Source organism: Bubalus bubalis, chromosome 8 (assembly GCF_019923935.1).
Source record: "Bubalus bubalis isolate 160015118507 breed Murrah chromosome 8, NDDB_SH_1, whole genome shotgun sequence".
Taxonomy (NCBI): Eukaryota; Metazoa; Chordata; class Mammalia; order Artiodactyla; family Bovidae; genus Bubalus; species Bubalus bubalis.
This window is the reverse complement of record NC_059164.1, coordinates 19,226,366-19,249,583: the sequence shown is the minus strand read 5'-3', so window position 1 is coordinate 19,249,583 and position 23,218 is coordinate 19,226,366. Positions and strand designations below refer to the sequence as shown.

Genomic DNA, 23,218 nt, shown 5'->3' with positions numbered 1-23,218 from the left:
GGTTAATTAGTTTATCTGTTTACGTAGCAGAAGATTATTTCTTGTCCACTAGGTTCCTGGTGCTCTTTGGGTTCTAAGTATAAAATAATGAGCAAAGCAGATAAGAACATGCCCTTATGAAGCTCGTACTTTAGTAGCAGGATCAAATACTAGACATGTAAACAATTCATTACAATAGTTTCTAGTGAAACTAGAAAATGAGGCTTTAAATTATTAGACTGTTCACTAGTGAGTAAGACTCACTAAAATGAAAACAAAATGAAGCTACTATGAAATTGTATCTGGTCAGTCCCTGATAGTTCAGTAAAGAATCCTCCTGCAATGCAGAAGACCCCGGTTCAATTCCTGGGTTGGGAAGATCCCCTGGAGAAGGGAAAGGCCACCCACTGCAGTATTCTGGCCTGGAGAATTCCATGGACTGTATTCCATGGGGACGCAAAGAGTCAGACACAACTGAGCGACTTTCAAGGCTCCCCTCGCAGGGAGACAACTGAAACCTGCATGGTGAGAAGCAGTCTACTGTGTGAGGATCTGAAAGATTCATGAAAAGTGAAGAGCAACAGTGAGGCAACAATGAGATAGGTCTGTAGGAGGAAAGGGGAAAAAGCCACTGTGGCCAGGACATAATACTGGTATTTGGATGCAAGACCGAGATGGGCAGTCAGGAGCCATTAGGGGGCAAACAGGCAAGGTCACATGTGACAAAGCTCAGGGGGCAAGGGAGGAGTAAACTAAATGCTGAAATCCGGAGGTCGGATCCAAAGTGGATCTTTAGAGCTCCACAGAGAGTTAAGGAGACTCTAGAAGGAATGTAACTACAGGAAAATATATCAATAGGTAACTAAACCAAAAATGATGAGTGAAAAAGAGCTAACATAAAATGTGGGACACAAGTTGAAAAAAAAATTCAGAAAGCAAAAAAGGTTAAAATTGTATATCTCTTTGGTTTATACTATGAAAGAAAGTGAAGTCAAAGTGTTAGTTACTCAGTTGTGTCCAATTCTTTTCGACCCCATAGTCCATAGCCCACCAGGCTCCTCTGCCCATGGGATTTCCAGGCAAGAATACTGGAGTGGGTTGCTGTTTCCTTCTCCAGGGGATCTTCCCAACCCAGAGATCAAACCTGGGTCTCCTGCATTGTAGACAAATTCTTTACTGCTTGAGCCACCAGGGAACTCAGATTTATGCTATATGCAACAGAAATGTATCATGTCATCCAAATTAATGTAATAACACACAGGTAGCAGTCTCTCCTCAAATGCTACCGAATGAATTAAATTTTTCTGAGTAGAAATGATTAGGTAACTCTTATAGAAAACAAAACTGTAGCCCCAAACTTGCCTTACATTTTACAGACTATTGGAAACAAAAGTGGATGAAAGTAGATGAAACAATAAAAGATAGCAATAAAGGAAATAAAACATATGCAACTCACTCTTTGCACTAACAAAAAAAGTCTAGTAAACACAAGAGTCATCATTGTTATTTAAATTCTAAAATATTACATGCCTTGTATTATAATGATTTTTGTACTCTATCATATAAGCTATCATGTCATTTATTGGGATATAAGCCAAACTCAAAAGAGATCTCACAGGTCAGAGTAACTAAAGGAGAATGAATGATGTAATGATGACTCAGCTCCATTTTAGTGAGTCTTACTAGTGAGCAAGTCTAATAATTTAAAGCCTTGCAAACTAGTGATTGTTAACATGTAAGTGCATTATAATTGACTTTTGATTTTGCCTGATGATTTAAAGCCCTACAAACTAGTAGCTATTTAATATGTTAGAGCATTTCCCATTGACTTCTGGTTTTTTATCTTGTTTTCAAAATACATGGATAAATGACTGTCCATTAAAATTATCCTCCTAACCCTCCATCAGTGACAAAGCTGAGTTGTTTGCTTATAACAATGAACAAAAGCAAGATTAGTCACCTTTTCTCATCTGAATGCATAATGCCTTAAAGCACACATTTCTGATACACCCATCCAGAATTATGGATATAGTCTGTGGAAAAATAGAGGATTAATTTTGCTTGTTTGTATTTTGTTTTACTGTTTGAATGATTAGCTCCTATGCTTACCAGCTATGCAACAGAGTTCAGACTTTTTTCATACTGTATTTTGATCACATATTTGTAATTATTCTAGGTTGCTTTGGCATTTATTAACAGCAACAATATTTTCTTTCTCATTTGCCTTTTGTATATCTCACTTCATTCACTCAAAAAACACCACATAAGTGCCAGACTCTAGGGCTTTGGGGTAACAGGAAGAGTGAAGTGAGGTGAAGCTAGAAAAGGAAGCAAGAGCCATGGGGTTTGAAGTCTCATAGACTTTTGAGAAATCTAGCCTTTATCTTAAGAGCAGAAGGAAACTACTGAAGAGCTTTAAGTACTGGAGTGACAACATCTTGCTTCTGCTATTTGCGTACCTTGGGTTTTTTTTTCCCCCTTTTCAAAATGGGATCGCTATAGCCAGTGGTTTTATAATACTGTCCCACTATTTATGCTTCCTGTCTATTTCCAGCTAACAAAGTCATTTTTAAATGAAAGAGAAAGGTTGCCAGTTGTACAAAAATAAATTCCCTAGGAGACACAAGAGTTTACAAATAGCGACTATGAGTTGGTTTCATGAAAACAAATGGTACATCCTATGGATAGAATCATTATTTGTGAATGATGGCTCATCTCCAACAATTAAATAAAGGGGAGAGACATAGTTCACTGATGTTCTTTATTGCAGAGATTAGTATCTATAAACATCATTTCCTGGGCAGGTATTACAGCATAAAATACTTGAAGCAATGTGTTTGATCTACACACCTAAGCACTGATAATAAAAAAGCCTCATTTGGGGATCTGTTTATTCATTCCTGGTATTCTTTTAACATCTGACTGTAATAGACAGTGACTCTTTTTTTGTTGTTGTTGTTGGCTTTTAACAGAGAACAAAAGGAAAGTAAGCTAATTTATTCTGGTGCCCGTCTGGTTTCAGTTGCTCATTTTACATTATTTTAAAATGATGGACTGTTGGTGATGATGTCTTTCCCAGGAGAAGAAGTTGACAGACAGCTGTGCAGAGACGCCATCTTCCCCATCCCGGTTGCCTGCGATGTGCCCTGTCCCAAGGACTGTGTGCTCAGCATGTGGTCAACGTGGTCCTCCTGCTCTCACACCTGCTCGGGAAAAACCACAGAAGGAAAACAGACACGAGCGCGGTCCATCCTGGCCTATGCAGGAGAGGAAGGTAAGGTCACCAGCTTGAGAAGGGACTCAGATCTCTTCCAGAAGCTGGTGTGCCTTTCGTTGTGTGTACAGCCCAGATACAGTGATAGTTCCACAAAAATCAGCTTCCTGAAACCCAGCAAACCAAGGAGATTTAATATCTGTTGACATATTAGGCTATCGCAGAGTCGGACACGACTGAAGCGACTTAGCAGCAGCAGCAGCAGCTTGCTACTCTTCCTTAATATTAATCTTGAACATAGATCTTTAGTAAAAGAGAAAAGACTTTGAAAAATGAATTCACTTTTCCTTTCCTCCCTCCTAATAACTCAGGTTCTTTCTACTTCAAAGTGTTAAACTTGTGGAGAAATCCGAAAATGACTCCTTAAATTCCAAATGACGGGTTTCATTGTTTTCTCTCATTTCAGTAGTCAGTTTTTCCCAGTGAAATCCTATTCTACCATCTCATAAGTACTAAACTTTATTAAAAATAACCACCACCATGACTATTGCTTGACTGAAAATGACATGGATTTTCTACCATTCAGGTTTCTGAACATAGGCTCTGAGTTTCATATGTAGATTGTGTTCACTTTTAAAATATGTTGCTCCTAAGTCACTTCATGCTATTGGGTGAATAAAGCACAAGTTTCTCATATATTCATACCATGCAAGCTCCATTGTCAAGAAATACAAGGCTCTTGGTAATTGTCTCTCAAGTTTGTATCTGAATGCTAATTTGGCCTCTGTGACTGGGTGATATAATGTCATACTTAATCTTGTCATTCTGGAAAATAACACAGGAGTAAGGAAAACACAGAAATAAGTCAAGTTCTGTCACGTGCCGCATGTTCTGTCTCAAGAATATAGGCATATGTTATTTAAATATAATCAAGGCTGAATGACTATTTTCATTCACATTTAACACTAATGATTTCTATTTGTAGTAAGCACATGTTTCTTTATGTGCACATGTTTCTTTCTATACCCCCAGTTAATAGTAGTAAGCACATGTTTCTTTATGTGCACATGTTTCTTTCTATACCCCCAGTTAATCAATTTTAGAAGAGTTTTCACATTGCCTATTTCATTTTCCTGTTTATGAAACATTTTAGTGATAGAAATGTGCTAGTGTTCTTTTTTAATCAAATTTTCTTTCTTTGTATGTTATTCTGTGCAAAAATATAAGGCCAAAAATATGTTGGCCTTAAGGCACAGGAGAAAATGTAACATATTTTTTTTTAATTTTATTTTATTTAACTTTACAATATTGTATTGGTTTTGCCATATATCAAAATGAATCTGCCACAGGTATACATGTGTTCCCCATCCTGAACTCTCCTCCCTCCTCCCTCCCCATACCATCCCTCTGGGTCGTCCCAGTGCACCAGCCCCAAGCATCCAGTATCGTGCATCGAACCTGGGCTGGCAACTCGTTTCATATATAATATTATACATATTTCAATGCCATTCTCCCAAATCATCCCACCCACAGTCTTTTGGACTCTGTGGGAGAAAATATAACATATTTAAAATAGTCAACCTATGAGAACATTTAGAATTTTTTAAGTGTCCAAACACTTTTTTCTCATCACCTCAATGTAAGTGTAATTTTTTGCTACCAAAATAAGAATGTATCTGTGGAACCTAATAGAAAAAATAGAACCTTTCCAAGAAAAAATTATATTCCTTATGTTGTCAAACAATAACTCTAACCTTGTAGAGATTATATTCAGACTTCACACTCTATCAGCTCAAATTATGTCTTGGGCTTCATTAAAATTAGATCTGTGGTCACCCCGCTTCCTATAAATCCATTATACTCTGCAGACACTTGCTGTGTGACTAGTAATGAGTGACTTTTCGCCTTATGAGTCACATGGCTGAGATTTTGCCATGCTTGCAGAACTCACCAGATCATTATTTCCGTAGACGTGATGCTTCACACTGAAAGGTCATGAAATGCTTTAAAGGCAGGAATTTATGATTGCTCTTTGGTATGTATCATCTGCTTAGTTTGAAAGGATGGGACTTGGATAATTTTTAATGAAGGCTAACAGCTGCATCATAAGAAACACATGCTGGAGAATTATAAATGTGAAAATAATTAATCATAAAGGTGAAGTGAAAGTCACTCAGTTGTGTCCGACTCCTTGAGACCCCGTAAACTATACAGTCCATGAAATTCTCCAGACCAAAATACTGGAGAGGTAGCCTTTCTCTTCTCCAGGGGATCTCCCTAACCCAGGGATCCAACCCAGGTATCCCACATTGCAGGTGGATTCTTTACCAGCTGAGCTACAAGGGAAGCCCGTGAACTCAAAACATTATTTTAAGTGGAAACTGTAGAGGAGATTCAGTCAATGGGGAATCTGCTGTTATTTGTCTCTGTTAATAACAGCTACAGAAACTGGTATCATTATGTGAAATATTTAATGAAGAATTTGTCCTTCAAAGACAATTTAATACCTGTTATTTGCTTGACACTGAAACACATTTTCTTTCCTTCAAAATAAGACTTTTCTAATTCTGAAGCTATTTTTTAAATGATTAAGAAACTAATTTGCAGGAAGTTTTAAAATACGTTTCCCTGCCAATTAGATAACCTTTTTATAATTCTGCACAAAAGCTATTTTTTCTATTATTCCCCAAGAATTAATACTTGTACATGTCATGTGTGTATGTATCTAAGTTGCTTCAGTTGTTTCTGACTCTGCAACACTGTAGACCATAGCCCGCCAGGCAAGAATACTGGCGTGGGTTGCCATACCCGCCCCTAAGAGATCTTCCCAACCCAAGAATCGAACATGTCCATCATTAACAGATGGGTTCTTTACCGCTAGCGCTATCTGGGAAGCCTGATCTTCTTAATTATCTGTGGATCAGAATATTACTGTGATAACCTTAAGGGTAAAGATCACATTAATAAAATTATATATTGATTGTTTAGACATGAAATTAAATGATTTTCTGGTGAAATAACTTACAGGACAAGTCCACATGCAAAGCATTTTTGTGGATTTACAAAATAAATGCTGTAACCTATTCATTTGTACTTTTATCTCAGTAAAAATGTCACCATTATACATTATACTGGAGATTATATAACCTCTGTATTGATGAAGTCAAAGTTGTACTGCAGTAAGCCCATAAATTCAGTAACTTAATAGAACAATTATTTTTCCCTCTTGGGAATTTTGCTACAGTGACATGCAACTCTCCATGACAGTCTGTCCTCCATGAAATGTCTCAGCATTGCACCTCTGTATGAAAGACTACCTCACAATCTTCATGCCAGAGGAAGAAGGTAGCTGGGGACTCTTATCTGTTTTAAGAGAGTCAGCAATTAAATTCTTTCATCCAGAGTGATTTATATCATTTCAATTGACATTTCATTATCAAACCAGGTCATATAATCATGACTTGAATTTGAACCTAATTTCAGCGGGGGCAGAGGAAATACATTCCTACTGTGTGCTGGAAAGAAAGTTGTGCTGGCTACTGATCTTATCCCTGGTTTATCAGTCTTCTTTTGTATGTGTCTGTGTATCTACCTCTATGTCTGTGTGTATTTATATCCATGTGTATATATATAAGTGTGTGAGATAGAGGAGTATTCCATATGACCTCAATGAACTAGACACACTCTGCATTGTTAAAATGTTATGACTCATTATTTTTTTTACTCCTATTAAAAGAATGGTAAAATAATAGAATAGCACTTTCCTTTACCTCATGCTATACTTTCTTTTCCCTTTCCTTCCTGTCCTTTCTAGGCTCTTTAGCTCCCTTCATGAACAGTTTTATCTGCAAAGTTATTAAGTGGAGCCAAACAGTTGAGCATCTGTGCCAGCAGGTGGGCAGGAGAGGGGGTCTGTAGTGATCCAGGGTGGGTTGTCAGAGCCCAACCTGAGTGAGATGGGCATCCCCAGTGAGAAAAGGGTGGCCTGACCTGAAATGTCAGAGACGCTGAGAAGTCTAAAGGGAGGGGCACATGGATTGCACAAGAGATTAAAAGCAGTGACCCAATACAGGATGCCAGGGCACAAGCAGGATGGAGAGGGAATCTCAGCATTGAGGAAACCAACCCAGTGGGAGGTGTCGGAGCCAAGCAGGGTTGAGGAGGGTTTCAGTAATGTGGAGTGGTTGAATGCAGGGTGTCAGAGTATGAGCAGAGTGATGAAGATGGCCCATGGCTAGAGCAGTGAAGATGGCAGTGGGAGATTGGTGAGGGGAGTTGGTTGACCAAATAGGTACATGTATTAAACATAGTTGGGTTTCTTATTGCTAAAGAAGGGAATTTTGAATATGTTAAGAAAGAAAACTAGAGTAAACCATGTTGTATTATATTGGAATTTGAAGTTATCAGTGTGAATTCATGGTGTTCAATTTGTAAACCTAGACATGAAAGTGAAAGTGTAGTCACTCAGTTCTGTCCAACTCTTTGCAACCCCATGGACTATACAGCCCATGGAATTCTCTAGGCCAGAATACTAGAGTGGGTAGCCTTTCCCTTCTCCAGGAGATCTTCCCAACTCAGGGATCAAACCCAGGTCTCCCGCCTTGCAGGCGGATTCTTGACCGTCTGAGCCACCAGGGAAACCTAAGAATGCCGGAGTGAGTAGCCTTCTCCAGGGGATCTTCCCAACCCAGAAATTGAACCAGGGTCTCCTACATTGCAGGCGAATTCTTTACCAATAGAGCTATCAGGGAAGTCCTAGACATAGAAATACATAAATACATAAAATTCAAATATAAGTATGATATTCATATTATAGACATATACATGTGTTAACTCTGCTCACTGAAATGACATGAGAGCAGTGGGACCCTATTAGCAGTCAGTGTGTTCAGCACTGAGATCTTGGTGCCTAATACCATTCTCCGATGAGAGGAGCCAGGGCTTCTTGGAGAAATGGCTGATTCTAGGGCTGGGATAGCAAAAGTACAAGATGTGCCTGGAGGATCTTGTGCCAGAAAGAAAAGAAGAGGAAAATATTTCAAAAGGTCACACTATTGTGTATATAAAATAGATAACTAATAAGGCCCTACCATGTAGCATAGAGAACTCTAGTCAATATTCTATAATAACCTATATGTGGAAAGAATCTGAAAAAAGTGGATATACACACACATATATATAACTGAATCACTTTGCTTTATACCTGAAGCTAACACAACATTGTAAACCAACTCTACTCCAATATAAAATCAAAGTGAAATTAAAAAAAGGTCAGGGAAGCTAGCTTGAAGAGTCTCCCACTAGCCACATACAGGAGCAATGTGAATGCAAATTAACAACAATAGCTATTTATATACATTAACTAAGATGCTGTGAAAGTGCTGCACTCAATATGCCAGCAAATTTGGAAAACTCAGCAGTGGCCACAGGACTGGGAAGGTCAGTTTTCATTCCAATCCCAAAGAAGGGCAATGCCAAAGAATGCTCAAACTACCACACAATCGCACTCATCTCACACGCTAGTAAAGTAATGCTCAAAATTCTTCAAGCCAGGCTCCAGCAATACGTGAACTGTGAACTTCCAGATGTTCAAGCTGGTTTTAGAAAAGGCAGAGGAACCAGAGATCAAATTGCCAACATCTGCTGGATCATGGAAAAAGCAAGAGAGTTCCAGAAAAACATCTATTTCTGCTTTATTGACTATGCCAAAGCCTTTGACTGTGTGGATCACAATAAACTGTGGAAAATTCTGAAAGAGATGGGAATACCAGACCACCTGATCTGCCTCTTGAGAAATTTGTATGCAGGTCAGGAAGCAACAGTTAGAACTGGACATGAACAACAGACTGGTTCCAGATAGGAAAAGGAGTACGTCAAGGCTATATATTGTCACCCTGTTTATTTAACTTATATGCAGAGTACATCATGAGAAACGCTGGACTGGAAGAAGCACAAGCTGGAATCAAGATTGCAGGGAGAAATATCAATGACCTCAGATATGCAGATGATACCACCCTTATGGCAGAAAGTGAAGAGGACTACAAAGCTTCTTGATGAAAGTGAAAGTGGAGAGTGAAAAGGTTGGCTTAAAGCTCAACATTCAGAAAATGAAGATCATGGTCTCTGGTCCCATCACTTCATGGGAAATAGATGGGGAAACAGTGGAAACAGTGTCAGACTTTATTTTTTTGGGCTCCCAAATCACTGCAGATGGTGACTGTAGCCATGAAATTAAAAGACGCTTACTCCTTGGAAGGAAAGTTATGACCAACCTAGATAGCATGTTCAAAAGCAGAGACATTACTTTGCCAACAAAAGTCCGTCTAGTCAAGGCTATGGTTTTTCCTGTGATCAGGTATGGATGTGAGAGTTGGACTGTGAAGAAGGCTGAGTGCCGAAGAATTGATGCTTTTGAACTGTGGTGTTGGAGAAGACTCTTGAGAGTCCCTTGGACTGCAAGGAGATCCAACCAGTCGATTCTGAAGGAGATCAGCCCTGGGATTTCTTGGGAAGGAATGACGCTAAAGCTGAAACTCCAGTACTTTGGCCACCTCATGCGAAGAGTTGACTCATTGGAAAAGACTGATGCTGGGAGGGATTGGGGGCAGGAGGAGAAGGGGACGACAGAGGATAAGATGGCTGGATGGCATCACTGACTCGATGGACATGAGTCTGAGTGAACTCCAGGAGTTGGTGATGGGCAGGGAGGCCTGGCGTGCTGTGATACATGGAGTGGCAAAGAGTCGGATATGACTGAGCGACTGATCTGAACTGAACTGAACTAAGATAGGAAACCATGAATCCACATTTGATATAAATAAATTAATTGAAAGTCTGATGAAGAGCATTATATTTACAGTCTTAAATATCCTTCTAATGAAGAAGTTTGACAGACACTATGTTATTTCAGTAATCAAAGTTTACATCATCAGTAATGGGGCAAATACAAAGGATGTGTTCCTGGTGTGGTGCGATGAGAGCATGATGTCATGTCTGTACCATCCCTGTCAAAGATGCGTATTGTAGAATCTGATCATTAGGGAACATATGACAAACCGTACCTGGAAGATATTCTACAAAATAACTGGCCCCTAATCTTCAAAAGTGTCTAAGTTACGAAAATTAAGGAAAGATTGAGAAAGATTGAAGGAAACTAGCCGGACATAAGCTTTTAGATGCATTTAGATGCAACAGTTGATTCTGAACCAGGTCCTTGTATTATAAAAAACATTTTGAGATAATTGGCAAGTTTAAATGGGTCTGAGGATTGGATAGAAATAATGCATCAGTATTAATTGCCTAATCCTGAATATTGCATATGCTTATGTATAGGAAAATGCCCTTGATTGCAGGAAATACATACTGAAGTATTTTGGGTAATGGGGCATCATTTCAATAACTTCTTCCATATGATCGAGGGGAAACAATTATTGGTAACATTTTAAATATCCCTTATAGTTTTGGGGTTAGTTCAAAGTTAAACATAAAAAATAATAGAATAAAAATAATTTGAATACAATTACTTTTCATATAATCTTTGAGTAATATTATGTAACCTGTTATTTTGTGTATTGGCAGTAAACCAAAATGTCATAAAATGCCTCTTACTGAAATATTGTCATTTGGAAACCAAATCACAAATGGCATAACTGAAGATAGTTAATACAAAAATATTTCTTTTCAACTTGAAAGTAAAATTGTGTGTATGTGTCTTACTTCAAAAGCCTTGACTTTTGTTTAAATAAGATTAATAATTTGCTTTTAGATTTTTTTGACACTTTGATGTAAAAATCTTCTTTGTATCGTGTGAAAATACAGGATGGGTCCCAAGAGCTACTTTAGAATTATTTCAGGAATTCTAAAAGAATTCAATCCTTTAACACTTAAGTTTGACATATTTTTGATATGCATTGTAGTATATTGAATTTTTAAAAAAATTAAAAATTGATGTTATATTTATGACCTTCTCCATTTTTTAACTCATGTTGCAGGTTCTTAACAAACTTGGTTTAAAAGGAAAAATGATTTTCAAAATGTTTTCCACTAAGTATAACAACTGCTATTCTCATTATAGTCAATTATCTTTAAAAAGCAAGATATAAGAGAATATTTATTCTTGCAGAGTTCAGAATGACCTGATATTATAACTTCAGCCAAGTGTTAGTGTGTCTTTACACCTTCTTTGTACTTGCAGAAAATAGATGCAAATTGAAATAAAATTATGCCAATTTTTCCTCAAATAATTAGTAGTTCTCAGAAGTTTTACTTTGCAGTATAAAACATTGAGAGGATAAATATTTCTGTTTTACCTTGTTTCATTTTTGCAGTGGAATGATTTTAGTTCTGAAAACCAGGAAGTACTTCTATCTCCTACAGAGGAATTTGAAGAGATCAGGATCTATTTTGAGCGTACATACACACATAACTCTGACTTCTAAGTAAATACTGCCTCTTCCCCATCTTCCTGAACTGACTGAAAGAGCAGTTCTGCTTCAGTCTGTTCCTACATGACCACCACGTCAGTCTGTTCCTACAGTCCTACAGGACTTATACAGACTCTACTGTGGGATAGCTTTTGTCCCTTACTACAAGGGGGAAAAAATGGAGGGGGTGGTGGCCGCCCCAGCGTCTCTTGAGGTTCTCTGTGACTAACGCACTTCCGGTTAGATTCCCTGAAATCATGCCATTGCCTTTCACCCACCAGTAATCTGCTGTCAAAGGTATTAGGGCTGCAGTAGCAGGCAAAGTTACAAGTATCTTAAAATTGTAATTCACAGTACAGTGTAACAGCCTCTTCTTACCCTGAGCCTCATCTACTTTTTTATCCTTATCCTCGGTTACTTCCCTGCGTGAACTCTGCACTCCAGTTGACTGCATCAATATTGCTAATTCCCAGGGTCATACCTGCCTGAGTGCCTCAGCTTTTATTTAGTTTCTCTTCTGTTTAAATTAAATTTTCTCTTCCTTGTCTCCCTTCCCAGAACTCTGCTTATCGAACTCCTATTTCTTCAAAAGTCATCTCAATGCCTCATCTCAGCAACCTTAGTCATTTTTAGTATTCCCCAAACTAATGTAATTTTAAACTTTTGAATCCCAATTATACTAAATACCTCTTTTAACGTAATTGCCATATTCTTTATCATTAATTATTGCTTTCACCTAGAATTGTACTCAACTCTTTGCTTATATTATCACCCCTATACTTCTCTCCACTGCGTTGTAAGATCTTGAGAGTAGCAAGAATTATTTCTATTTCTAACCCCTCTAGACTATCCCTTGAAGCATAGGTAACCATTGCATATTGCAGTCAGTACATAGGTATTCAATTAATGTTTTGAAAAGGTCTTTTTTTAAAAACCACTTATTTATTTTATTTCTTTCTTTGGCTGTGCCAGGGTCTTAGCTGTGGTATACAGGATCTTTAGTTGCGGCATGTGGGACTAGTTCCCTGATCAGGGATCGAACACGGGCTTCCTGCATTGGAAGCTCAGAGTCTTAGCCAGTGGACCACAAGGGAAGTCCCTGAAAAGATTCTTTTTTTTTTCTCTCCAATCTTTCATCTAAATTCTAAGGACTTCAATGCCATACTCAAAAACAACATAGCTCTGTTAAATGTCTCCTAACCAAGGTCTTTTGGGCTTGATGGTAGGGAGGAAAAGTCATTTTTAGTTTCTGAGAGAAGTTTTGCATATAATAATTGGCATTTTTGTATGAACATGAAAGTTTATTTATATAACAGAATTTCATCAAAGTATTATAAAATCTTTCCTTTTGGTGAAATGATAGAAAGCCTAAATAGTCACATTAATATGAAGCATATATTTTTATGTATAAGAGAATTTAAAAATACACTTATCACTAATTTTATCACAGGTGACATTTTATAATCTCAGTACTACAGGAATGGGAATATTCCCAGATGTCTGGAATTAAATCTTCCCATAAATAATAAATAAATTCAGTATCATATCTATCAATTTTTCAACCATAAAAGTATTCCCCCAACAACATGACGGTGCTGCAGTGACTGATTATCCAAGCCATGCTTTCCAAATTGCCACATCGTTATTACAATTAAGACCACACTGGGACTTATCTGTGCAAATACCTTGACATCACACCAAAAATGCTGATGCAGCTTTAATGTGGATTGGGGCAAGAAAATAAATAGTCTTTATGTTTGTAAACTTAACAGTTATCTTGCAGTTCCTGGACGCATTATGCTGATGTTGTAGAAGCTGTTTTCTTATTATTTTTTTCAAAACCAACCAGTCAATTCCAATGTCAAAAATAATGCAGAGTTTTAAAATCACAACTTACATAGCATACGTATATTCAAAGTAAAAATGGGGTAAGTAAAAACACATTATTCAATTGAGGAGGGGTAATTTCACTATTAAATAAGATATAGTTTTAAATGGTTATGTAAAATGAACACAGTTTTCTACAGTTAGCATGTGTTTTCCTGAGAAATACCATTGGATAAATCTAGAGCCTCAGGGAAGTGGGTAATAAGAGTGCTCATTTACTTCTCTCCAATCCAATTAGCAGGTTTAGGAGTTGTCCCTATTCAAATACTAAACTTCTTGCTCCCAGGGTTGCTGAGTTGTGTGATGGAAGATAGGATATGAGCTGTGACAGATGTTTTCACCTTCATGAAGCAGGGGACAGTAATGAAACGCTGTTTAATACAGGTTATTCTGATGTTGATCCCATGTTCAACATTGCATAAGTGACTGTAAATTGCAGTTAAATTATCACATGAATTGCCTGCTGATTTATATGCTGAATAGAGGGATGTCCTTAGTCACAAATGAAATGATACCTGAAGATCAGCTCAGGGTGTGATTTTGCTTATTACTTTTACCCAGATCTCAAACTTTAGGAGCCATCTTCCATATTAGTGTTAGTTGCTCAGTTGTGTCTGATTCTGTGACCCCCATGGACTGTAGCCCTCCAGGCTCCTCTGTCCGTGGCATTCTCCAGGCAAGAATACTGGACTGGGTTGCCATTCCCTTCTCCAGGAGATCTTCCCAACCCAGGAATTGAACCCAGATCTCCTGTCATATTAGGGTCACTAGCTACTGAATCACTTTTCTTAACATTTGTAAACTTTTTAAAACTTGCTTTCCTAATATCTAAAACCCACCTCTTATTATGTTCAGTATTCCTCCATTTACTGTCACAGATATGTGAGATGAACACCCAAGGTCCCACCATTCCATGTGAACAACCAGTTATTTTCTATTCTTAAAATGAAATCCAGAGACTACATAAGTGTGACTAGACCAAATTGTCAATAAACAATAAATTCCTCCAAATACTCTGTTTTTAACAGGATAAAGCTTTTTATTTTTATTTTTATTTATTTTTATTTTTTATTTATTTTTTATTTATTTTTTATTTTTATTTTTATTTTTATTTTCAGAGCTGGCATCACAAATAGCATTTAGGTAAAAACAAAAAAACAACACCGGACTCCATAAATTCCTAACTGCTCCTGTGACTGCATCATTTAAGCTGTCTGGACTCATCCGCTTCATAATTTTTAACTTATTCAGCAGCTGTGGATATAAAATGAGATCCCACCTATGAAGTACTTATAATGGGGCCAGCACGTTAAAAAAGAGTTCCATATGGACAACTCCACACCACATTCTATTGGTTGAAGGACACATGTGTTTAACCCTTTATCATCTCTGTAATTGCTGCATCTTACATTAGGTTCATTTTAAAATCACTGTGGCCAAGCAACAGTTATAATGTAGTTGTCATTGCTAGTACTTGGGAATTTCATTGTTATTCCTGAGAGCAATAGCAACCCCATAATATTTCTACCAAAAACAAAGAAATAAAAACAGGTAAGGGCCATTTGAGGAAGGAAAATAAACCCTCCCTTGGTAGCTTAAATCTTTCATTGACAAACATCTTCTGGTACAATTAAAAATGGAGCCACATTAGAACTTAGAAATAGGTGCCAGTATCCTGGGAAAAAAAAAACCCTGGAGACAACAAGGAACACTCTTTAAGAAATCCTGGATAACCAATGCATGTGATGCCACAGAGATGATATATGTTGGAGAACACAAACTTTGATGAGTGTCAACTAAGAAGCTACTTGAAAGATTTGGATTCAGAATGTAAAGAGGTTTTAGGAATACCTTCCCTTTTAATGTATGTAAAAGTGGTACATTTTTTAAAAGTATTTAAATAAGTCATACAAAGCTATTTGGGTGAGCATACAGTAAAAATTAGAGTTGATTAAAAAAAGTATTGTAGTTTAATTTGATGCCATTTTACTCTCTCTGGGACACATAAAATGATGGTCTATCTCACAGTCATTCACACATTTTGAAGATTTGAAGAAATACGGTGTATTATCATTAATACATGTATAATGTATTCTTCAGTGATGCCATGGAGGGTCAGAAAGCTTCTATTGATTTTAAATCACCCTAAATCCTAATTCACTGAAATAAGCAGCACTTTGAAACCTATAATTAAGACTTTCAATTTGATGGATATCATTTGTGAACATACTGGGTTTTCCCCATCTGTGGATTCTCAGTGCCCATGTTTCCTCTAGTTAGGAATTACATAGGCTTCGTTTGTTCCTCATTTTCATCTTCTCTAGAGAATAATGGCCTGTCTTTGAGGTCCTCTTGAGTCCCCCAAACCGAATATCAAATATACCACAAAGTTTAAGTTTTAAGCCAGACAATGCCATTCATGCGATTTGCCTTCCTAGCAGTGTATGGCCACATGTGCTAGTAAGTGGCTGGTATCATTCTTATTGTTAATTCCAAGGAGCAGAGAATGATAAGGTTTCTGTTGGCACCATATCTAATCTGCTAATACTGTCTGTTTTTGTAGGTGGAGTTCAGTGCCCAAACACCAGTGCTTTGCAAGAGGTACGCAGCTGTAACGAGCATCCCTGTACCGTGTACCACTGGCAAACTGGACCCTGGGGCCAGTGTATCGAGGACACTTCAGTTTCGTCCTTCAACACAACTACAACTTGGAACGGGGAGGCCTCTTGCTCCGTTGGCATGCAGACAAGAAAAGTCATCTGTGTGCGGGTCAATGTTGGCCAAGTGGGACCCAAAAAGTAAGGACTTGAAAACGACAATAGTTAACTCCTGTGGCCAACCATGTAGGGATGGGCCCACGCTTCACTTGCTTCACTCTATGAAATAGAATGTTTGATGCTCATCATACCTGACCTCAAGAGTAAGACTTCTCTGTTTTGAAGGCAGCCACTGATAAAGTTATAACAGCTGGTACCTGGGATCCATAAATTCTGTAGAAATCTCTCCATGTGGTACCTACTTTCAGTGTTAATAGTAGCACTTTCTGCTTTTGTTGAGCTAGTAAGGCAGTGAAAGAAGTGCTCACTCTAGGCCTGGCTGATCAATAGGGACAGTATCCAAAGTCCTAGCAGTGGGGGTCATCAATGACCTCCTGTGTACCCGTAGGCTGTGGAGGCTGCCCATCTAGTTGAATTGGGCAATAGCCTTCTATGATCTGCCTTTCATTTCCCTTAGAAGGCACTATATCAAAAATACTGAGGCCAAACGTACAACATCTTTTAATGGTTAAATGAATAAACCATTTACTCCCAAGAGAGAGCCTTAGGATAGGATGAGGGTTAGAATAAGCAGAAAAAGCACCAGTGTCTCACTGTAGTTAACAAGTAGTGTGATAACACAGCAAACGGTTTGCTAGAGAACCCAAGAGTTGACATACTGTATGTGCCTTGTGAGAAACAAAAAAAACCATATCAGTATAAACTGGGCTAATCATTTCTTGGAGAAAATTAATAAATCAGTTATTAAAAATATATGCAAAGAGGAAAAAAACTCTTATCATTTGTGATTTAGACAGCATCCATCTTTTAAAGTTCGTATCACCTTAGCCATGTGAAACAAGAAAAGTAAAACCCATCAGTTTTTCACTGGTTTTCACTGGTATAAAAATTTCTGAAAACTTGGTCGAGTACTTAGGTTCCGTGTGTGGTCTTAAACATACTACTTAACAGATTCTGGCTTCAGTTTTCAAAAATATTTGCAGAAATTTAATGAAAACAAAAAGTAGTAATGTAAGCACTCAATAAATCTTAGAAATTATTTTCTCTTGGAAAATTTGAGATACTTCTTAGTGTTTCAGAGAAATGATAATAATGTAACTGATACATGACAAACTCCAGGGGATAAATAAAAATCTCATGATGACTTGTTTTTTTTCTAATGGCCAGGGTTCTAGACTTTAGCAATATTTTGCCCCATCATTTAGTTAGAAATTAAGAAACATGCAAAACTGATGGGTTTTACTTTTCATGTTTCACATGGCTAAGATGATATGAACTTTAAAAGATGGATGCTGTCTAAATCAGCAATGATAGAGATTTCTTCCTCATTGCATGTATTTTTATAACTGATTTATTAATTTTCTCCAACAAATGATTAGCCCAGTTATGCTGATATGGTTTTTTTTGTTTCTCACAAGGCACAGACAATATGTCAACTCTGGATTCTCTAGCAAACAAGTATGTAGTTAGAAAATATATGCCCAAAGATTTGAGTAAATTGAGAAACTATTCCATATGCTTCATAGGTAGCCCCAAACCAATATTTCAGTAAAAATGATGCTGGATTTGTGATGAATGTAACAAAGGATATTAATGTGCAGTATATTAAAAGTCAATAGCAGTAACAGCAGAAGCGGAAGTCCCAAGTGCTGGGGGATTGTGGGACTTGCTGGGACAAGCAAAGAGGCAGAAATATTTGCTGCAGGAGGTTATCACCTGACCAACTTGTCATGGTTCAGATTGGAGGGTTATTGTTCTGAGCTTCTACGGGTAAGCTCACTCGGTTCCTCTTTTGCAGTTTCATTTACCTTTTAGATGTTCCTGTTATATTTTCCTCCCTTATGCAAACTACAGAGTTTTTTCCTCAGCAGTGGATGTACATACACGCAAGCCTATGTGTGGTAAAGCCTGGTGGATTAATGTCATTAAATCATTCAATAGAAAGGATATCCTGAAGCCCCATGTCAGAGCACCACAATAATCCATTAAAAATGTGCTTTACCCTTGCCGCCTTTATTCAATGACCTGGATACAAGTATAGATTTGTTAAATCAAATGAGTTTCCTTTGCCCTTAAAGTTCTAAAAAATAAAGCAAATGTGAATTCAAAAGAAAATATTACTACTCTTATGCCTAAATATGCTAGGTAAAATTCAGTGACTGCTTTTCCATACTAGGCATTTGAAACAAAAATGCAAATAGAAACCTTGTTTTAAACTCCTCTTAATAAAACAGATTACTGTGCAATGGTAAAATCAATGTTATTGATCTTATCTATCCTCCGAGTAACAAACTTCAACTCCTATCACATCTGTTTAATTTGACCTTGAATAAGATTTGGGGGAAAATCAATTCCTTGATTTAAACCACAAACACTAAATACAAACAGTACAAAGGAGAAAAGAAGCATGTTGACTGAACCAATTGCCTCACCAAAGGAAGTCTGAATTCATTTCATTGGCTGTGATCTAGGCTGTATAATTTATATCGGTCTGTTCATTTAACAGCTTTGTTGTTGGTAATTTTGTTCTCCGCAGCTAATCAAATATCTTGCTGAGGAAATTTCTAAACTAAAATAGAATTTTTGAGGTTGTCAGTGATAGCATTGTAAATTCCATTGATTTATTCAGAGCTAAAATTTGAAAAGCATGTAATTGAGTAATGCTCTCCCATTGTTAAAGTTCTAAAATTGCCTCATTGAGAAGGAATGCTTCCAATAATGCTTACTAATAGTTTCAACAAGAATTAACAGGATGATTATATGTGAGGTTTTGCCATATAATGTTTCCTGGTTAAGAATGTAGGTTAACTTATAATTCTAGTGATTTATAATATCAGTTGTAACAAAACATTAACTTCTAATGATTCTTATCTAAATTTCTTTTCTGTTCATGACTTTGAGTAGGCATAGCAGTTAGGAAAATCCAAGCGTATATTCAACATAAACCAGAGAGAATATTTCATTTTGAAATGTTAAATCCAATGTATTTTTTAAAATCCACTTTCAAATAAAGGCTGGTGTTACTGAGTGAGCAAAAAAAAAACAACATGTATCTGTATAGTTGAATAGAATATAATACTTATGGATGAGATAGGACACATAAACAAAAACTTATAGATATATCAAAAATGAAGTGTCAGCAGAGTGCTATATAGAAATTACCGGAAGGAGATTAATGATGTTGATTTATTCACTCATAGTTCAGTTCTGAAAACCTGATTAACTTACTTGTTGAAAGATAATTTATCTTGACGTACAAGAAATTTGACTTCTCCTATGGGGAGTATTTTTAAATCCCATTTTTCACTAATTTGCCAAGTTATTCCAGCAACAGTTATACTGGTTGATTCACTTCTTCACTGCCTCTTAACTTACTTTTCAGAGATGATATGATATCACCTCAAAAGAAAATTTTTTAGGAATCAGAACATTACTTTTAGTTACATGAATTATGTTATTATGTTTTGTTGTCCTCATATGCATCTACTAGTATTGATAACATTTGATTGCTAATGATAGTAGAATCAGATTGTGAAGATTCAGAAAAGAATTGGGAAATTTAAAAATCATGTAATAAGTACACAATAAACAAACTAGTTTATTTAAAATTCATACCTCAGCTTCCTAAAATTTTTCTAGGAAGTGAAAACCTTATAAAGTATAAGGCATTTCAGTGTTTTGTCATTATTTTTCTCTCGTGTCCCTAATAATATATTTTATATTTTGGTGTTTTAAAAAAGTATAATTAAGCTAATTTTACTATAATCTATGTCAAGAACACAGTGTTTTGTTTTTCTTTAAATTACTTATTGACTCTTTTTATTTATATTCATTCACTCTTTTTGTAACAATATTATAATTTATAAAAATACCTAAAATATTTAAAATCCAGTAGATGAAAACTTGGAAGAAAATGGAAGAAAAAACAAGAATACAGTGAATGAAACCAGGAACAGAACAAAAATTGTTTATCTTAATTAGCTGTATACTTTGTTTTATTCCTTATTTTTATGACACTCATAGCTGTAAATATAATATTGGTTTTTGAGCATGGACTATGTATAGAATATGCCATTATAAATTTACTTTTTGCTAAACATATTTTATAAAAATAAAGTACAGAGTAGCCTGGAAAATTATGATTGACAATAAGCCTATTTAGTTTTACAAAGGTGTAGAATTGGTTCCCTAAATTGGTAATTTGAACTTTCATAAATTTCTTATAAGGCATGTTAGAAAGTGCAGTTTTATTAATAGATTGTTATAAATGGATAAAGAACAATTATTGTATTTTCTCTTACATAGCACAATTACTATAATTAAATTTTCATTTCCTGCCTTGAGAAGCTTTATTGAGGTTCAGTTCAGAAGAATTATTTCAGTTGTATAGTTCTTGTCAAAAAGTAGAAAGAATCCTGGAGGTTGAATACTACAGATGGATGCCTGTTTAGCAATTTTAGAAGTAAAAATTCTAAAGATATAAATTACCTGGTTCTGGGTTAGTACAGAGGTCTAGTAACCTCCCTTTGCTTTTCCTAGGTGTCCTGAAAGCCTTCGACCTGAAACAGTGCGACCCTGTCTGCTTCCTTGTAGGAAGGACTGTATTGTGACACCATATAGCGACTGGACATCTTGCCCTTCCTCATGTAAAGAAGGTATGCCCTGAAGAGTTCTGAAGGCAGTTCACCCAGTAACCCTCTCTCTAGACCTCCAAGTTCCTCTGGCTGAGCAATGTTTTGATTCTTACATGGGGCTGACTCTATGATCCTGGATTGGGACAAATGCCATGAAATTTGGCATTTGAAATGCCTTCTAGAAAATAATACAGGTTTTAGAGTACCAAATGAATAAGTCAAATGAGTTTTATGCCACAATGGACTTAAATAACTGTGTGATATAGATCTAAGTGAAAATATTCTAGATTTTATTATATTCATAGTGTTTCCTTTAGCACTGATTCTACAAGAATGTGTAACGGCCTTGTGTATTTCAAAAAGAATACAAAATGATCTTCTGAGTACTCATCGTTTTCAACCTACTTAGTTGCAGGAAATAGCCATGGGACCAGATTCACTACAGATTCAATTATGTGGCCCAAAGGATGGGAATAAAGGAAAGAGGGAAATTATCAAAGCATACCTCTGCCAACACTTAACATGCCATGAGGCATTTATAAGATGAGGATTTGTTCCCAGTTTGGTTTGGTTTTTTCTTGGTATAATTGTCCTGCAGTCTGTGGGTCATCTGCTTGGTGGCTCTATAGTGGGGCTAATGGCAACCTCCTCCAAGAGGGCTTATGCCACATGCATAAGGTCCTTTCTCATTGCTACTAAGAAAGATGTCCTCATCCTCTAGGTGACTGTACAGAAAGTGAGCACCTTTTCTCTCAGTGTCACAAATGACATTGTCTCCTACTTTTTATTTTACTCTTCTGACAAATAGAGGTAGTTTATCTTAAGTTTCTTTTATGCTTCTACTTATGCTTCTTGACTCACTATAGGGATTAATGTAAGAATCAACTTCTGGTTTAACAACTGCTTTAAATTACCAGAATATTTTTTTTTTAATCCTGAAGATATTACATAAGATTATAAACTTCATAATTGATTGTTTTAGCTGTGTGCTTATTTTATATAGTTCAAATATGGGTTCCTTCTTATGCTTTTTCTATTTTAAATACCATTGATATATAAAATAAATCACAAAGTGAGCAAGAATAGAAATTGTTTCTGTTATTTCATTTTTTAACATCTTATTTATCTATTTATTTATTTTTGGCTGTGCCCAGTCTTCATTGCTGGACTTTCTGTAGTTGCTGCAAACAAGGGCTCCTTTTCTCTCCATGCTGGGACTTCTCACTGAGATGTCTTCTCTTCTTGTGGAGCACAGGTTTCAATAGTTGTGACATTCAGGCTCAGTTGCTCTATGGCATGTGGGATCTTCCTGAACCAGGGATCAAACTCATGTCCAATGCTTTGGCAAGCAGATTCTTTTTTTTTTTTTTTTAATTGGAGAATAATCAGTTTATGTATTGACCATAGATATACATCTATCCCCTCCCTCTTGAACCTCCCTCCCACCCCATTGCACCCCCTTAGGTTGTCACAGAGCACCAGTTTGAGCTCCCTGTGTCATACAGCAAATTCCCGCTGGCTACCTGTTTTACATATGGTAATGTATATGTTTCCATGCTACTCTCTCAATTCCTCTGAATTCTTAACCACTGGATCAAAAGTCTTTTAAGGCATTTTAAAAGCTTTGGGACCAAGAGTTAGCACTAACTCTTCAAAAATGTTAATGACTTTAATCTTATTGATATAGCAATGTCTTTGTCTGTCATTTTTATCCAGATTTTCTTCTTTTATCCCCTGACTTTCTTTTTTTTTTTTTTATTTATCTTTGATTGAAGGATATTTGCTTACATTATTGCATTGGTTTCTACCAAACATCAACATGAATCAGCCATAGGTTTACCCATGTCCCTTCCCACTTAAACATCCCTCCCACTTCCCTCCCCATCCCACCCCCTGGGTTGTTTTCCCCTGAGTCATACTGCAAATTCCCATTTGCTATCTATTTTACATATGGTAATGTACGTTTCCATGTTACTTTCTCCATACCTCTCACCCTCTTCTCCCTGCCCAACCTTGTCCTTAAGTCTGTTCTCAGTGTCTGTGTCTCCATTGCTGCTTTTGAAATAGGTTCATCAGTACCAACTTTCTAGAATCCATATATATGCATTAGTATATGATAATTGTTTTTCTGACTTACTTCACTCTGTGTAATAGGTTCTATGTTCATCCACCTCATTAGAATTGACTCTGTCTCCTTACTTTCTTAAAAACTAAATAGCATATGATATCTTTTAGTTTGGTCAGAATCAGCAATAGAGTTGTAGTTTCTCATAGATTGATATTCCTGTGATAATTGGTTATTCA

General features: G+C 36.6%; 1 protein-coding gene across 3 annotated transcripts in view; it reads left to right on the top strand.

Moving 5' to 3' along the window:
- THSD7A (thrombospondin type 1 domain containing 7A) overlaps positions 1–23,218 on the top strand; it is a 492,988-nt gene that overhangs the window by 376,163 nt on the left and 93,607 nt on the right. For all 3 annotated transcript variants that reach the window (XM_045166358.1, XM_045166357.1, XM_045166359.1), the window contains exons 7-9: positions 3,059–3,253; positions 16,067–16,301; positions 20,820–20,935. In XM_045166358.1, the coding sequence (XP_045022293.1) occupies positions 3,059–3,253; positions 16,067–16,301; positions 20,820–20,935 (546 nt within the window). The remainder of the gene's footprint in view (positions 1–3,058; positions 3,254–16,066; positions 16,302–20,819; positions 20,936–23,218) is intronic.